Here is a 16,812-nt window from a genome sequence, read left to right on the forward strand (position 1 = left end):
AAGAAATGTACATATTTATAATCAATTTATAAACATCCTGCACATATACAGAAAAATGTGATAGTGTAATAATATCCCTTGTGGCTTGGTGAAAAAAATAAATAAATATTTTGACCCTGATTGAATAAATACCAATGTACTGAAGATATAAAGGAATCCCTAATTATATATTGGTTGCCAATCTGTATATCTGAGAAGGCAATAAAATAATTTCCTAATCATTTCTTTCGTATTAGGAGTTACTCCGGGGGGCTGTTATAGGGTTGGAGCTCTCAGGAGGAAATGGTTGAAATTTTATTGCTAGCTCATTTGTTCCAGTAGCAAAAGCAAATTAAAGTTAAAAAGCAAACACATAATATTATTAAATCAGAGGACAATGGGTGGAAGAATAAAATATGCATATTGTACAAATGTTAATATGTTCTTTTGAATGAGACGCTTTAGAGTTGTGTTTCATATTGATAAATGGGGTCTCATCACCCTACTAGGAGGAATTCTGTATATTTGATATTACAGAATTAGTAATTAAGTGATAGACTAATAAAAGGAACGAGCTGGAAGGATGCTGGGAGAAAGATAATGAACTGTACAGTATAGAGCTCTAGACACTGGGAGAGAGGAGGAGGAATGTGTCCTGAGAGGAGGGATTGAGCGTACAGGGAGGGGGAGGTGAGACAGTGAAGGGAGAGATAGAGAGGAAGGATTCATGGAGGCTGCTGACAACACAAGGGCTCTCAGCATCCTCTGGATTTCTGCATCGTAGCAGGTGAGTAAGAGGCAGGTGTATTCTTTTACCGTCTTAGAAAGTGTTTGAAAATATTAGGTATGTGTAAGGAATGTTCCTTATTATTCTTGATTATTTGCAATAATTGCTATTTGCAATGCTTAGCATTCATCTTGTTTTCTGCAGCTGGCAGATTAATAATGGTGGAAAACATTTAAACTCTGGCTGGCGGCTCATTGTAGTGTATTTGTTCAGGTATAAATAGACATTTGAGGCAAAGTGGTGGGAGGTCATAGGGACTAGCATTGGATGGAAATGGGTGGGCTTAGTGACGGTGGCATAGAACCGATTTATCTAGCCATTAAACAAAGAAATCGAGAGGTAAGGAATGGGCCTCTAATATATGCAGGAATACAAGAGCGTGATGTTGGGGTGTAGTGCGGCACACCAGATAGAGGAGACATGGAATGTGTGCGTGAATGTGTGTGTTTGTGACGAAGGTGCAAGATGCTGAAACATACTGTACTATGTACATGCATTTGAGAAGGATGGAAGGCAGGAATCCAAAGGTGTAGCCATGTCTAGAATCAGGTATGAACCATAGATTTATGGTGACGATTTTCAGGAAACATCAATAGGATCTGGTAGAATAAAGCTCCAAAGAATCTGGAGATCTAGAATAGTCGTAATAACCCTATCTGTTAGGGGTGGTTATATTTTACCGTCTGGAGCCCATTATAAGGAGAAAGGTTGGGGCCATGGGCAGGTATAGGAGTGACGCCAGTGGATTTGTAGAACTAATGTTTGTACTGATCAGTGAACAATCTGTTTTACTTGTGTGAAAATTTTATTTTGTCCCCAGAATGAAGAATTTTGCGATTACTATTGTTATTTATGCTGAGTGACAAGCTGATTTGAGTCTGCAATGGAGGTAAGAGGCATTGAGATCATGAATAGAGTCCCAGCATGGTTGTAGACACTTACTAACCAGGACAAAATATCGTCTTGAACACACTAAATAAGAATATACTGAATATCTGAATGTCTGCATTGTAGATAGCTATAACTTGTGACATAGATTTCACTGGGATTGCTGAATGCTGGTAAAGACGTTCTATCATGATGGTTTATTTATTATGTTTCTTGTTACGGTTGAATAGGGGTTGCCTACTTCAGGTAACTTAAATGTGTTGAATGATTTGTTTATTCCGTTCTAATAGATTGTTGTGTACAAAATCATTGCCTATATCTAATTATTTGTAGTAACCTTGGATACAGTATCATTAGTAAATAACTCCCATATTACATTTGGCTAAGTATGTATAGATACACATGCAAATTATTTAGTACAACTTGATATTAATATTGATCATAATGGCTATAAATGTCTCTCACAAACTAACCAGTATTCATTAAAATTAACCCAAAAGAAAATATCATCGACTGCAAGTTTTCAAATGTCCATAAACTGTATTATTAGTGAGCATCATTAATTTACAACAGGAATAGCAGACATAGTGAAGATACATAAATATTAACAGTGAGTGGCCCAAAAAAGAGATTTAACTGATTGAAAAAAAAAAATTGTTACAAGTCTGACAGAGGGATGCAGCACTCTTGAAATTGGTATGATATTTGGGCATGATCAAAGAACCATCAAATCGTTTGTTGCAAATAGTCAACAGGGTTTCAAAAGACGTGTAGAGACAAAAAGACGAACATTAACTGCCAAAGATTTGAGAAGAATCAAACATGAAGTGATCAGGAACCCAATTATTCTCCAGTGCTGTCATATTCCAGAATTACAACCTCCCTGGAGTGGCCAGAAGAACAAGGTGTTCAGTGCTCGTAGACACGGCCAAGGTAACGAAGGTTGAAACCTCACCACCAGTGAGCCAAATATACACACGTGGTCAAAATTGTTGGTACCCCTCGTTTAATGAAAGAAAAACCCACAATGGTCACAGAAATAACTTGAATCTGACAAAAATAATAAATAAAAAATCTATAAAATGAACAAATGAAAGTCAGACATTGCTGATTTTCTGCTTCCATGGAATTTTTAAAAATAAAACTTATGAAACAGGCCTGGACAGACATGATGGTTCCTTCTTAACTTAATATTTTGTTGCACAACCTTTTGAGGCAATCAGTGCAATTAAACGATTCCTGTAACTGTCAATGAGACTTCTGCACCTCTCCACAGGTATTCTGGCCACTCCTCAAGAGCAAACTGCTACAGTTGTCTCATGTTTGAAGGTTGCCTTTTCCAGACGGCATGTTTTAGCTCTTTCCAAAGATGTTCAATAGGATTTAGATCAGGGCTCATAGAAGGCCAATTCAGAATAGTCCAATCTTTTCCTCTTAAGGCTGCTTTACACGCTGCAATTAGCCATGCGATCGCATTTGCGATCGCACCCGCCCCCATCGTTTGTGCGGCATGTGCAATTTCTTGCCCATGTTGCACAATGTTGTAACCCAACGTCACACGTACTTACCTTCCAAACGACCCCGCTGTGGGCGGCGAACATCCACTTCCTGAAGGGGGAGGGACGTTCGGCGTCACAGCGACGTCACACAGCGGCCGGCCAATAGAAGTGGAGGGGCGGAGATGAGCGGCACGTAAACATCCCGCCCACCTCCTTCCTTCCGCATTGCCGGCGGGAAGCAGGTAAGCTGTGTTCATCGTTACCGGGGTGTCACACGGAGCAATGTGTGCTGCCTCGGGAACAATGAACAACCGGAAGTTCGATTTTTAGAAAATGAGCGACGTGTCAACGATGAACAAGAAGGTCAGTATTTCTGCTCGTTCACCGTCGCACGTAGCTGTCACACGCTACAATATCACTAACAATGACGGATGTGCGTCACTTATGACGTGACGCCACCGACATCTCGTTAGATATATCGTAGCGTGTAAAGCCCGCTTTAGCCATTCTTGGGTGTTTTTAGCTGTGTGTTTTGGGTCATTATCCTGTTGCAAGACCCATGACTCGTGACTGAGACCAAGCTTTCTGACACTGGGCAGCACATTTCTCTCTAAAATCCCTTGATAGTCTTGAGATTTCATTGTACCCTACACAGATTCAAGACACCTTGTGCCAGATGCAGCAAAACAGCCCCAGAACATTATTGAGCCTGCTCCATGTTTCACAGTAGGGACAGTGTTCTTTTCTTGATATGCTTATTTTTTCCATCTGTGAGCATAGAGCTGATGTGCCTTGCCAAAAAGTTCCATTTTTGTCTCATCTGTCCATAGGACATTCTCCCACAAGCTTTGTGGCTTGTCAACATGTAGTTTGGCAAATTGCAGTCTGGCTTTTTTATGATTTTTTTTTTCAACAATGGTGTCCTCCTTGGTCGTCTCCCATGAAGTCTACTTTAGCTCAAACAACGACGGATGGTGCGATCTGACACTAATGTTCCTTGAGCTTGAAGTTCACCTTTAACCTCTTTAGAAGTTTTTCTGGGCTCTTTTGTTCCCATTCGTAATACCCGTCTCTTTGATTTGTCATCAATTTTCCTCCAGCGGCCACGTCCTGGGAGGTTGGCTATAGTCCCATAGATCTTAAATTTCTGAATACTATGTGCACAGGAATATCAAGCTGCTTGGAGATAGTCTTATAACCTTTACCTTTAACATGCTTGTCTATAATTTTCTTTCCAATCTCCTGAGACAACTCTTTCCTTTGCTTCCTCTGGTCATTGTTGAGTGTGGTACACACCATGTCACCAAACAGCACAGTGAGTGTCTGAAACCCTATATACAGGCCCACTGACTGATTACAAGATTGTAGACACCTTTGATACTAATTAGTGGACACAACTAATTAGTGGACACAACTGCATTTAACATGTCCCTTTTGTCACATTATTTTCAGGGGTACCATCATTTCTGTCCAGGCCTATTTCATGAGTTTTATTTTTTTAAAATTCTGTGGAATTATGGTTGAAAAGCAATTTCTGACTTTCATTTGCTCATTTTTATAGATTTTTTTTATTTATTATTACTTTTGTCAGATTCAAGTTATTTCTGTGACCATTGTGGGTTTTTCTTTCATGAAACGAGGGGTACCAAAAATGTTGACCATGTGTGTATCATTATAACAATAAAAACTGGGAATAGAACTATCTGAAGGCAGATTTTTCAATGGTTTTATGGACCGATGAGATGAGGGTGACTGCTGTGGGCTGATATTATTAGAGATGAGGTAGTTGGACCTTTTTGAGTTTAAGATGGATTCAAAATAAAATCTACTTGTTGCTTTTAGAAGACACCTTCTTCACGTAATGGTACAAGTAAAAAAAAAAAGTCTGCATCTTTCCAGAAAACCATGATTTTTATGTGGGACATTGATCCATGGCTTGTATCGAAGTACTACAGTGCTTGGCTAGCCTTAAAGATGAAAGAACACTGACTGGGAGGAGGCTGAGGTTGGTGTAGTCCAAAAAGTTGATAAGCAACACATTAAGAAATTGACAAACTTCATGGATCGAAGGCTTATGACTGTTATTGAGAAGGATAGCTATATTGGTCACTGATTTCTTATTAATATCAGAAATGTATTTTGAGCTGTTTAATTATTAATTTCAGTTGCCTAATAATTGTGCACACAGTGTAGTGATGTCATAGCTAAATGCTAAGCACTATAGTGATGTCATTACAGGGATAGTTACTGCAATGATGTCAAATCACAGAGGTATTAAATGTGAGATAAAACGTGCGTATAATTCACACAGTTATATTACAGTCAAAGTAACATAATCAGAAATGTCACAGTAGAGAAAATATACACTGCACTTGTACGGGAACAGGTTACCCCAAGATGCAGTTGCATACTGTGCACCCACTATCGATTATAGAACTGCTCTGTATGCTCTTTAAAGCAGCACTCCCGTTACGCTTTTTATTCCGTGAATGTGTGTATATGCATGTAATATAGTGTGAGTGTATTAATATACCCACCTACCATTGCTGCTCTGTCATTTGTTTTATTATTTTATAATGTTGATGTGCATCATTTTGAGAAAGCAATTTTTGGGGGACACAGAGTTGGGCAACATGTTAATCATGCAATTATATTATGTCAATGTCAGGCTGGTAATTAGGCTCTCAATGACTGGGTAAGTGGTTGTCATACGCATAAGTCCCATTGCTGGGAAACTGAAATTCTGTGGTCACAGCCCATGTACCATCATACTAATAAGGGTATATCCGCACGCTGCGTTTTTGGTTTGACAACAAAACTGCACCCTCTGGCAGACTTTGACAACTGTAAACACTGCCTTTGACAAAAAAAGTGGTAAAAATACATGCGTTTTAGATGCGTTTCTTCCACGTTTTTGTTAATGCGTTTTTTAAAGGAGAAAAAAAAATATGATAGGATAGGATAAATGATAAATAGCTAGAATAGATAGAAAAAAATAGATAGAAAAAAAATCGATAGGTAGATAGAAAGAACGTAGAATAGATAGAAAGAAAGAACATATAGACTAGATCGAAAGAAAGAACAGAATATAAAGAAATAACACAATAGCTCAATAGAGTGATAGCTAGTTTGGACAGCTGTTTTCTTTACTTTTTGTTGTAAAAAAAATGACGAAGCGCCCCCCCCATTTTTCATATCTAGCACAGGAAGAGCAGCAGCTGAAGGCTGCAACCCTCAGCTGTCTGCTGCACCTTGGCTGGTTATGAAAAATAGAGGGGATACCACACTTTTTTTTAATTATTTGATTTAAAAAAAAAAAAAAAGTCCCCCCCATTTTTGTAAAACCAGCGAAGGTACAGCAGACTACTGGGAGCTGATATTATTAGGGTGGGAAGGGCAATCATTATTTGGCCCTATCGAGCCTAACAATAGCAGCCCACAGCCGCCCCAGAAGTGCCACATTCATAAGATGCGCCAAGTCTGGTGCTGGGCTCGGCTCTTCCCGTTGCCCTGATACGGTAGCATTCTGGGTAATGAGGAGTTAATAACAGCCACAGCTACTACTAAGCCCTAGCTTAGTGATGGCAGGCGTAAATGAGACACCCCCCATCACTAATCTGTAAGTGAAAGTAAAACACAAACACCCAAAAAATCCTTTATTTTAAATAAAGGACAAAAAAGCCCCCTCTCACCACTTTAGTAACCCCCCCAAACACCCCTCCAGGTCCGACATAATCCACACGAGGTCCCACAATGCTTCCAGCACTACTACATCTGATGCTCACAGTGAGCGCCATAGAACATGACTGCCTGCAGTAACTGAAGTGAGCCACGTGATTAGCGGTGAAGTCACTCAGGTTAGCCGCAGCCACAGCTGGAGTCCTCCACCTCTGCCAGCAAATCACCCAAGTGACTGAAGTGAGCTGCGCGATCAGTGGTGCCATCACTCAGGTGATTTCTAGTCACAGCTGGAGTCCTCCATCCGTGACTGCAAATAAGGCTGCGACTGAAGTGAGCTGCAGATGGAGGACTCAGCTGAGTGACATCACCGCTGATCGTGTGGTTCACTTCAGTTGCTGTGTGGAGCTCACAGCAGACACATCCTGAAAAGGGAGCTTAGGGATGTAAATAGGAACCTGCTTCTGTCACCGGTGTGATTCTACAGGACTTGAGAACTGCTGCTTCATCATGACCCAAGACTGAGTCCACAAATTCATTTGGGGAACCCATGTTAAGCGATATGGTCACCTGACCACATACCTTGAGGCGCGCGGTCTTTCTAAGCTTGCAGATATGTCCTCTCAGCAGAACTAATGTTTTAGCTATTTTTTTTAGACACATCAGGAAAAGCAAGTACTGCTGAATTGGCTGAGCTATCTATGTTATCTATACTAGCAATTAGCTGTAGTAGATCTCTTCTATAATTTGATGCCAACATCTGGCAAAGTATATTATTTCTGTTGTGCCATGGACTACCCCACAAACTCCACACAGGAAAGGTGAAGACTGTGGGAAAAGCTGCAGATTTTTATGCAATTATATGTAGGTGGTGGCACACAATCCTTAATAAATTTTTCACATCTAACCTAATTTTTAGTTCAACATATTGATCGGTTGAAGAATTAGGAATTTATGGCTTGAATATATGTACACATTAAACATTTTATTATGACAACGCCTTGGAAAGGAATTTTTTTTTTTAATTATCCCTTACTCCGTGTAGAGTTTGGGTTCGCTGAGTGCACATGCCACACATACACAAAGATTGGAATGGCGTAAAAAAGACAATGTCTTTGGTCACATTACATGCTTAATCCATGCAGGTCATCTCAGCAGTCTTCTTTAAGCATGAAGGTTTAGTATATATTATTCTGCATACTGTTTTTCAGCCTCATTTTCATTTTCCGGATCAATGGCTGATCATTGATTTACTGGCACATTGTTGTATTTGTCATATGCATAATGTAAAGTAATGGCAGAGTCAGCAGTAAAGAGAAGTACTTGAATACTTTCCTTCTCTTTAGAAGATGTGAAATGGAGTAACATAATGGAATTTTGTGGGCTGGAGGGTTCTATAATTTAATGTTTACAGGCATTACAGTTCACGGCTCTTAGTGGGGATCAGAGTCATGTAGTAATAGGTCAGAATCATAGCACATGGTAGGTTGGATTGGAATCTAAAGGTTATCAAAGTAAATAAAAATATAACGGAAGGACTTATACACCCCTCTTATGTCCACTCCTTTATTAAGCTTAATCATCAGAAGCCCCGTAGAGTGTAGACCTCAGCTTGAAAGAACACTACATGGAAAATGAATGGTATTTGTAAATAGCAGATAATGTTGCCCATACTGCTTCTGATTGTAAACAAAACAAAGAATTTGTCCGGCTCACCTGCTCATCAAGGAAACTGCTCATCCAGGACCGTGCAAGGAAAGGAAGGTGGCAAGGCTTGGTATAACAAAATAAAAAATCCAGCAATCCAGTCCACGGAAAATTTCTTTCTTAAAATGTCAAAATTTTATTCATAAATTCATATTAAAAACGTCCATGACAGGGTCAAACATGCCCAAAAATGAGCATTGTAAAAAAATCTGATTGTAAGTCTGCAGGGTTGTCTTCATGATTTCAGAACAGTTCTATTTCTCAGTGGGATCAAAGGGAAGAAGACAATGCAAGGGCCAAGACAGACTTCATTTGTGTTCATTTTCTATGCGGTGTTCCTTCAAGTAATGTAAATGTAGAGAGCTGGGAAGCATGTGCAGCTGTGTTATAGATATAGGCCCATATTGATTGAGAATATTTCATTTCATAGTTGGTACCTGTTTTGTATGTACCTAAGGCTTCTGCCACACTCACGTGAAAATCACGCATGTGCCGAGAGACACGTATTTTCCCTGCGTGCTGCGTGCAGGTAAGTACGTGTCTCTGGTACGTGCGTGACATGTGTGTTCTACGTGTGCTATCCGCGATAGCACACGTAGAACCGGTAATTATTATACTCACCTGGTCCTTCCTGATGTCCGCGCTGCTGTCAGTGGTGCTGATCCTCGGTCTCCAGCCCTCCCGTCTCCCCGCTGCTGCTGCTGCCAGGCAGTGAAGTGAATATTCAATGAGAATAATGAGCGGCGGTCGGCAGCAAGAGGCAGCAGCGGCAGAGACAGGAGGGCTGGAGAAGGTGAGTTAATGTTTTGTTTTTTTTTCACTGACGTGTGTTTTCTCCGGCGCGTGTCACACGGGAACACATCCACACTACACCCGTGTGGTACGGGTGCGGGCCGTGTGACACCCGTGCTGCCGGTGAAAAAACGGACATGTCAGCGCTTTGAAAATCGCACACATGTACAAACGCACACGGACACACGTTCCGTGTGGTTTTACGTGTGTGTGCCTGCTACCATAGGGTGGCATTGCTGTACGTGTCTCCGTGTCTCCGGTACGTGTAAAAAATGCCAAACACGTACCGGAGGCACGGATGTGTGGCGCTAGCCTAAAGATGTGTACTGCATAAAGTCTGCATTGCTTCAATATCCCACAGTGAAAATAATCCTTTATTTTGTTGCCCGTCCTCCAGCCATCCTTCTTATTGCTCTTGCAATGTGCTCGGCCAAGTGGCAGGTGCTATATGCAACATACATTATTTGTTCTGTTAGTTCAGACCTGATCCAACACCTATTTGCATGTAACACATTAAGCTTTGTCTTTCCACAGGGATTCCACAATGAAATCAATATATTGGTGCTGACTGTGTCACAGACTAGCCCTTCAGAGATGATTGCAATCAAAGGACCTTATAGTGACAGTATTGCCCCCTCTTGACCCTTTGACTCCTCTGGAATGCAATTTTGTTATTTCCCCCTGGGGTTTGAGGCATTACATCATGTCTTTGTTTAACTGCATTTGGACATAACATGGATGCTTGATGGTTTGGTATTACTTTGATCACTTTTTTTCTATAGCTATATGTGCTGAGTCCTACACATCCTGAAGGCCATTTCTAAACATTCTGTGTATAGCTGACTGATCGTATAGACATTGCTATCATTATATAACGCATCGGCCTTTGAAGAAATATTCTTTCCCTGGTGTTGAATATTCCTAATATTTCATGATCTGTCCAGAGTGCTGAAACATTCCCTCATTTCACTGTTCCCATTTTTAAGGTGTCTTTCCTTTTCCGTGGATGGGCTGTAATGTATTCTTACTTATTCTGTCAGGCTGAAGCCTGTGAGGAGGAGTGTAGCTGAGAATGGTGGGATTTGGGTGGAATAGGGGTGGTCTCTCGCTCTTTTTATAATGGTCTTCTTGTTTCTCTGCTGGTCAGAGCTGCCCAGGGAACACTGGCATTAGCTGTGGGACTGCTCAGCAACCAGGACATGTCATCAGATGGAGAATGGTTGTGATAACACTAGCGAAAAGAAAAGCATGCAGGGGCACAGAACATAGGACAATAATGGTACCTATTCAGTAAAGTCTAAATAAAAAAGTCATCTGCTATAAAAAATGAGGAGCCTCTAATTGTATTTGTGTTCAATAGCCATAATTGCATGTTCCACTGCACACCCACAGTGCTTTGATTATACAGATGCAAGGCCCTTGGGATTCTCCATATAAACAGCTAATTTAAAGAACTCATTAATTTCTACATGTGCCCCAGATGGTGACTTGGTAAAGCCTCGTGCCAGCTTTTCCCCTGCATGACTGAATTTACCTCACGCACTAGCAGAGCTGCAGGGTCGCACAGCCGTCGCCTGTGAGCTGAGGCCTGGGCAGATCTACGCTCCCTGTGTGTCACTTCTTATTTTATGTTACGCAGAATTTATCTTCATGGTAATTCAGTATTTTAATAACCCCGATCTAATGATTTTGTAAGTTCTCTGATTTGTATTCTCGCATTCCTGAAATTATGCCCCTCTTATTTGTGACTTTTTTATTTCATATATATATGAATATTTTTAGTAGAATTATTTATTTTTTGTTACAATATGAGAATATCAATTCTCACATTCTTTTAAAAAAGATTAATATATTTTCTTGGCTAATTAAAAAATAGGGTCTCAGAGTAAAATCTGTTGTTTTTGCACAGTGTTTTATTTGATATTCACGATATATTGCCATTTATTTGTATAGCTCTTACACGCTCAGCAATACTGTATCCTAAATTGGTCAAACTCCAAGCAGATGTTTCATTGTTTATACTTTTTCTGCTAAATCTATACAGTGTTCAGTAAATATGAGTACACCCCCTTTGAAGTAAGATTTTAAATCAATATCTCACTGAACACAAGAATAATTTCCAAAATATTGATGACTGAGTGTCATAGAACATTTAAGTAAGATTAAAAATATAACTTTCATTATAAAATCTTCAGTTTTACTTAATTGATGTAAAAATGAATATACCCCACAATGAAAACTACTACATCTAGTATTATAAAAACAAAAAAGTGAGCTGGAGTATGAGATGATACACATGGAGCTTGTGAGCTCATGTTCACACTGGCCATAAGACAAAGAGAAACCAAGGGAAAAAAAAAAAAAATTGGTGAAAACATACCCTGCTGTAACTAAATAAAAGCATAGTGCATATAAACATAGGGTACTTAGTAAACACTGTTTTTTGATCAAAAAAAGCATAAAGCTATCCCACCAACGCCAAGGTGTACCCAGTTGGGATAGTACCTACACTCTCTAATATTAAAACCTTACCATGGGTCTAAAATAGGCCTCAATGTGGCTAAGGGCTGAGAATGACCGGGTCCCAACAGGACACACAGTCAGGGGATGCACAGAATGAAATGCCCAGCTCGCTGAGAAGGGGGCCACACCCTATTTGTACTGAATACAAAAAAACTACATAAAAACAAAAAAGTGAGCTGGAGTATGAGATGATACACATGGAGCTTGTGAGCTCATGTTCACACTGGCCATTAGACAAAGAGAAACCAAGGGAAAAATTGTGAAAACATACCCTGATGTAACTAAATAAAAGCATAGTGCATATAAACATAGGGTACTTAGTAAACACTGTTTTTTGATCAAAAAAAGCATAAAGCTATCCCACCAACGCCAAGGTGTACCCAGTTGGGACAGTACCTACACTCTCTAATATTAAAACCTTACCATGGGTCTAAAATAGGCCTCAATGTGGCTAAGGGCTGAGAGTGACCGGGTCCCAACAGGACACACAGTCAGGGGATGCACAGAATGAAATGCCCAGCTCGCTGAGAATCCCCTGACTGTGTGTCCTGTTGGGACCCGGTCGCTCTCAGCCCTTAGCCACATTGAGGCCTATTTTAGACCCATGGTAAGGTTTTAATATTAGAGAGTGTAGGTACTATCCCAACTGGGTACACCTTGGCGTTGGTGGGATAGCTTTATGCTTTTTTTGATCAAAAAACAGTGTTTACTAAGTACCCTATGTTTATATGCACTATGCTTTTATTTAGTTACAGCAGGGTATGTTTTCACCAATTTTTTTTTTTTTTTTTCCCTTGGTTTCTCTACATCTAGTATTATGTATAACCTCCATTATTTTTAAGGACAGCACCAAGTCTTCTAGGCATGGAATGAACAAGTTAGAACATATAACATTTATCTTTTTCCATTCTTCTAGAACAACCTCTTTTAGAGCCTAGATACAGTATGGAGTTTGATGCTCAACTTGTCTTTCCAGAATTCTCCTTAGGTGTTTTGTTTGGGTTTAGATCAGGAAACATACTTGGTCACTGAATCACTTTCACCCTGTTCTTCAGAAATACAAGCGTGGCCTTAGATGTGTGTTTTGGATCATTGTCATGTTGGAAAAGTGCACATCTACTAAGGGCATGGAGAGATGGTAGCATCTTCTCTTTCAATACAGAGCACTCCTGTGAATGCATGATATCATCAATGAAATGTAGCTCCCTGACACTAACAGCATCATGCAGCCCCACATAAGGACACAGCTACCACCATGTTTCACTGTAGGCACCTTGGATTTTTCTTTGCACTCCTAACCTTTGCAACCCCGTACAAGTTTGAAGCCATCAGTTACATTTATCTGTCACGGGTGACAGACAGTTATGTGGTTCCTGGCAGTAGAAGGTCACAGCGTTTGGCTGAGCAAAATGTTCCCTGACTTTCTATTGTACCTGCTGTTAGTATTCATTGTACTAGGTAGCTTTACTGCTGGATTTTCATCTATTCCCATTTAGGAATGAGTGGAGCCCTCCTTCCATACAACTACTGATTATCAATATTCCGCTTGTGCTTAAATACTCCCATTTTCCCTGGACTTGTGCTGGTGATACTATTCAGTTCATACAAGCTCTGGTTGCAAGCTGGTGGCTTGTTCTCATATATGGTATCATTGCTGAAGCATTGCTGAAGTTCTGTCCACGTCAGCTGTGGATAAGTAATTCATGCACTTTCTCCTATGTGTCCTCCTTGTGTCTTCCTTTAGTGTTTAGTGGGGTTGACAAAGAGCTCAGCCCACCCGCTCTTTATTTAGGGTTCAGCACTAGAGATACCTAGGGTCAGGTGTCTGGCTCAGAGCATAGGTGCAGAACCTATCTAGGGTGGTGGCGGACCCCAGGAACCAACAGTAAGTTTGGTCAGGGGTCACCATCTCCGTCTTCCCTAGGCAAAGGGGTCCCCTTCCCTTCTTACCTTCTTACAGCTCACTTGGTACTTCCCCATAACTAGCATGACATTATCTTGGTCCAGAGACGTGGGTGGGGGTTTGTTTCAGGGGGACAAAACCACTGTCTGAAGACCCTCTCAGTAGGCCCCAGACTGTATAATGACCTCCTCAGTAGCCCTCACACTGTTTCATAGCCCCTAAGTAGCCTCCACTCTGGATCATGGCCACTTTAGTAGCCCCCACAATGTCACAGCCACATTAGTAGCCCCACACTGTGTCATGACACCTTAGTAGCCCCCACACTGTCATGAACCCCTTAGTATCCCCCACACACTATAGCCCCTTAGTAGCCCGCAATATGTATGATGGCCTTCCCTTAGTAGTCCCCTCTATATATGGAAGCCCCATCAGTAGCCCCTATTATTTATGGGTTATGGGGTCCTCCTTAGTAGCCCCCATTATTAATAGAGGCCCATTTGGTAGCCCCCAATATTTTTTGTGGTGACTTCACACATTATGGCCATAATATAATTTTCAAAGAAAAACATAAACATCATATACTCACCTTACCCCAGTGAGTCTAGCAGCAGACAACAGCAGGTAATAGGCAGATGAATGTGATGTCATTGTAACAGAACTCCCATCCTGTGCACTCCGCTCTGTGGCCACAGGAGTAAAGTGACCTACAGCCTCCAGAACGGAAAACGGCTGTGCAGGGAGATCGAGCCTCCATGCTCTACAGCAGAAATTAAGGGTATGTGCCCAGGTAGCAGCTTTGTCTGCAGATTTTCTGCACCCAAAACTGCATGTTTTGGCAGGAGAAACACAGGAGAAAAAATACACATTTTTTATAACGTTTACACGTTTTTTAAATAATTTTTAGTTTTTAGGTCATGGCGATGGCGGGGATTCCTGCTCTGTTCCCCCGCGATCGCCACCAGGTCTCAGGCTGATATTAGACCAATTTACATATTGATACCCATAAAAAATACTATTTATTAAATAATAATTAAAAAACAATTTATTCGATCAAACCAACAAACACACAATGTGCATGTACTTTGTAAGTGCACACTAGATAGAGAGGTGTTAGAGATTGATATAGAGAGGCCTGAGGTAAAAGTTGACAATGCAAGAATTCTGATCAAAAATGGATCCTAGGGGGTATAACTCTCCCTACTCTTGGTCCTGCCTAATAATGGAGCTTTAGGCACCTTAGGTGTGTGGTGCCCCCATTCCACGGCGGCTCTCCCTCTGTACTCCTAACTACCTTAAGGGTATGACCGCACTTTGCGTTTTCACCTGCGTTTTAGGTGCTTTTTAGGTCCGTTTTGAACTGCAACATTTTCATGCCAAAAGGCATGCGTTTTGATCTTCCTGCAAAGTTTATGGAAAAAGGGGATTTCTAGACCGCATTTTGCGTTTTAAAACGCTGCATTTAATTTGCATAATTTGTGGCAAAAACCATGCGTTCAAAGAAGCAGCATGTCAATTGTTTTTGCCATTTCTGCAGCGTTTTTCTAACATTGAAGTCAATGAGAAATGGCAAAAAGAAACAAACATCAACATTCCAGCGTTATACCTGCTTTTTAGGTGCAGAAAACATGCGTTTTGGACTTCAAAAACGCATGCTTTTCACACATTAAAATAATGGAATAATATGTCCCTTTACACACACACTTAGTCCAACAATTAAATTAAAGAAAATTATGATTTTATTGCTATCTTAGCATTAAATATTATAAAACCGCTATAATTTCATGAAATATCAATATTTTCTTTCTTAATTCCAAAATTAGATATTTTTTCCTATTTTTTTATTATGTTTGACTATTTAATCTTTATTTAGCCGTGTCTTGATGTTCAAAACGCATCTGTCAAAACGCAAGTGAAAAAGCATGTAAAAAACGTTAAAAACGCATCTAAAACGTTTTTAGCGCTAAATTTCTGGAAAAGGCAACGTTGGCAAAATCAATTAAGGCAAAAAGGTGCGTTCTAAAATGCATGTAGGGCAACGCAAAGTGCGGTCATAGCCTTAGAGATACCCACCACCAGCCTCCAAAAAGTGCAAAGTGCAAAAAATCAGCACACAAATACCAGACACAACACGGAGTGGTATTAATAATCCATAATATCCTCCTGCCCAAGTTTAGGAGACTCGCAGCACAGGTAGTAATTGACCCACCATTCATAGTAAATTGCCCAAAAATGCTAATGGCTCTTATTAATGCTCCTATTTCTGATCAAATAAGGGCTAGTATCGGTTATACCACCCTTTAATAGATCAAAGAAATGCCATCCTAATACGAGGTCATAAATAGGGAATCTATAATACAGACACTATCCATCATATCATCGAGATCAAGGTATATAAATGACCCACAATGATAAATTCATAGTTGAAAAGAACTGTAGATGTTGGTAGGGTACTTTACTATTTGTTGGTAGTCCTCCTGTGTGCGGGTGAATCACCTGGGTAATTTTTTAATATTGAATAAATAAAGAGTAATTTTATAGGGTTTTGTTTTTTCACGACTTTATAATTTTTTGACTATCCCAGTACAATTGGAGTTTTTTAGCTGTAGTCCTCCTGGGCTACAGTGGATGTAATTGATTAGATGTCAATACTCTCCCAAACTTTGCAGATTAATAAATATATGGTGACTTGGTATTGTGTAGATAAAAAACAAGTCCTTCACCCAACAGAGACGGCAACTGGGAGCAGAATCGCAACCTAATTGTCCAAAGACGCCATTTAAGCAAGACGTCTGGGTCCAGGTGGTAAATTCCACCCTCCTAATAGTACTGCCCGGCTGATGTTACAGCTGAGACCCGACTCTCACTGTCAGATGCAGTGCTGTGTCGTTCCCAGCAGTTTAACCCCCTAAATACTGCTATCAATTGTGATCGCAGTATTCAGGAAGCAGGAAGAGGTATCACTTACCTCTCCCTGGCGATCGGGTACTTGTAATGTGATCACAGGGACACGATTGCTGCCATATCAACCCTGGATTGTCACCATGATGACCCCGGGT

At 40.5% G+C, this 16,812-nt stretch overlaps 1 protein-coding gene across 1 annotated transcript in view; it reads left to right on the forward strand.

The window, feature by feature from the left end:
• The first annotated feature begins 676 nt into the window (after window positions 1–676).
• Window positions 677–16,812, forward strand: part of APC2 (APC regulator of Wnt signaling pathway 2) — a 135,241-nt gene continuing 119,105 nt past the window's right edge. Inside the window, exons 1-2 of the mRNA XM_075353140.1 lie at window positions 677–766; window positions 1,587–1,655. Of these exons, the coding sequence (XP_075209255.1) occupies window positions 1,650–1,655 (6 nt within the window). The 5' untranslated portion in view covers window positions 677–766; window positions 1,587–1,649. The remainder of the gene's footprint in view (window positions 767–1,586; window positions 1,656–16,812) is intronic.

The sequence above is a fragment of the Anomaloglossus baeobatrachus genome, chromosome 1 (genome assembly GCF_048569485.1).
Source record: "Anomaloglossus baeobatrachus isolate aAnoBae1 chromosome 1, aAnoBae1.hap1, whole genome shotgun sequence".
Classification (NCBI taxonomy): Eukaryota; Metazoa; Chordata; class Amphibia; order Anura; family Aromobatidae; genus Anomaloglossus; species Anomaloglossus baeobatrachus.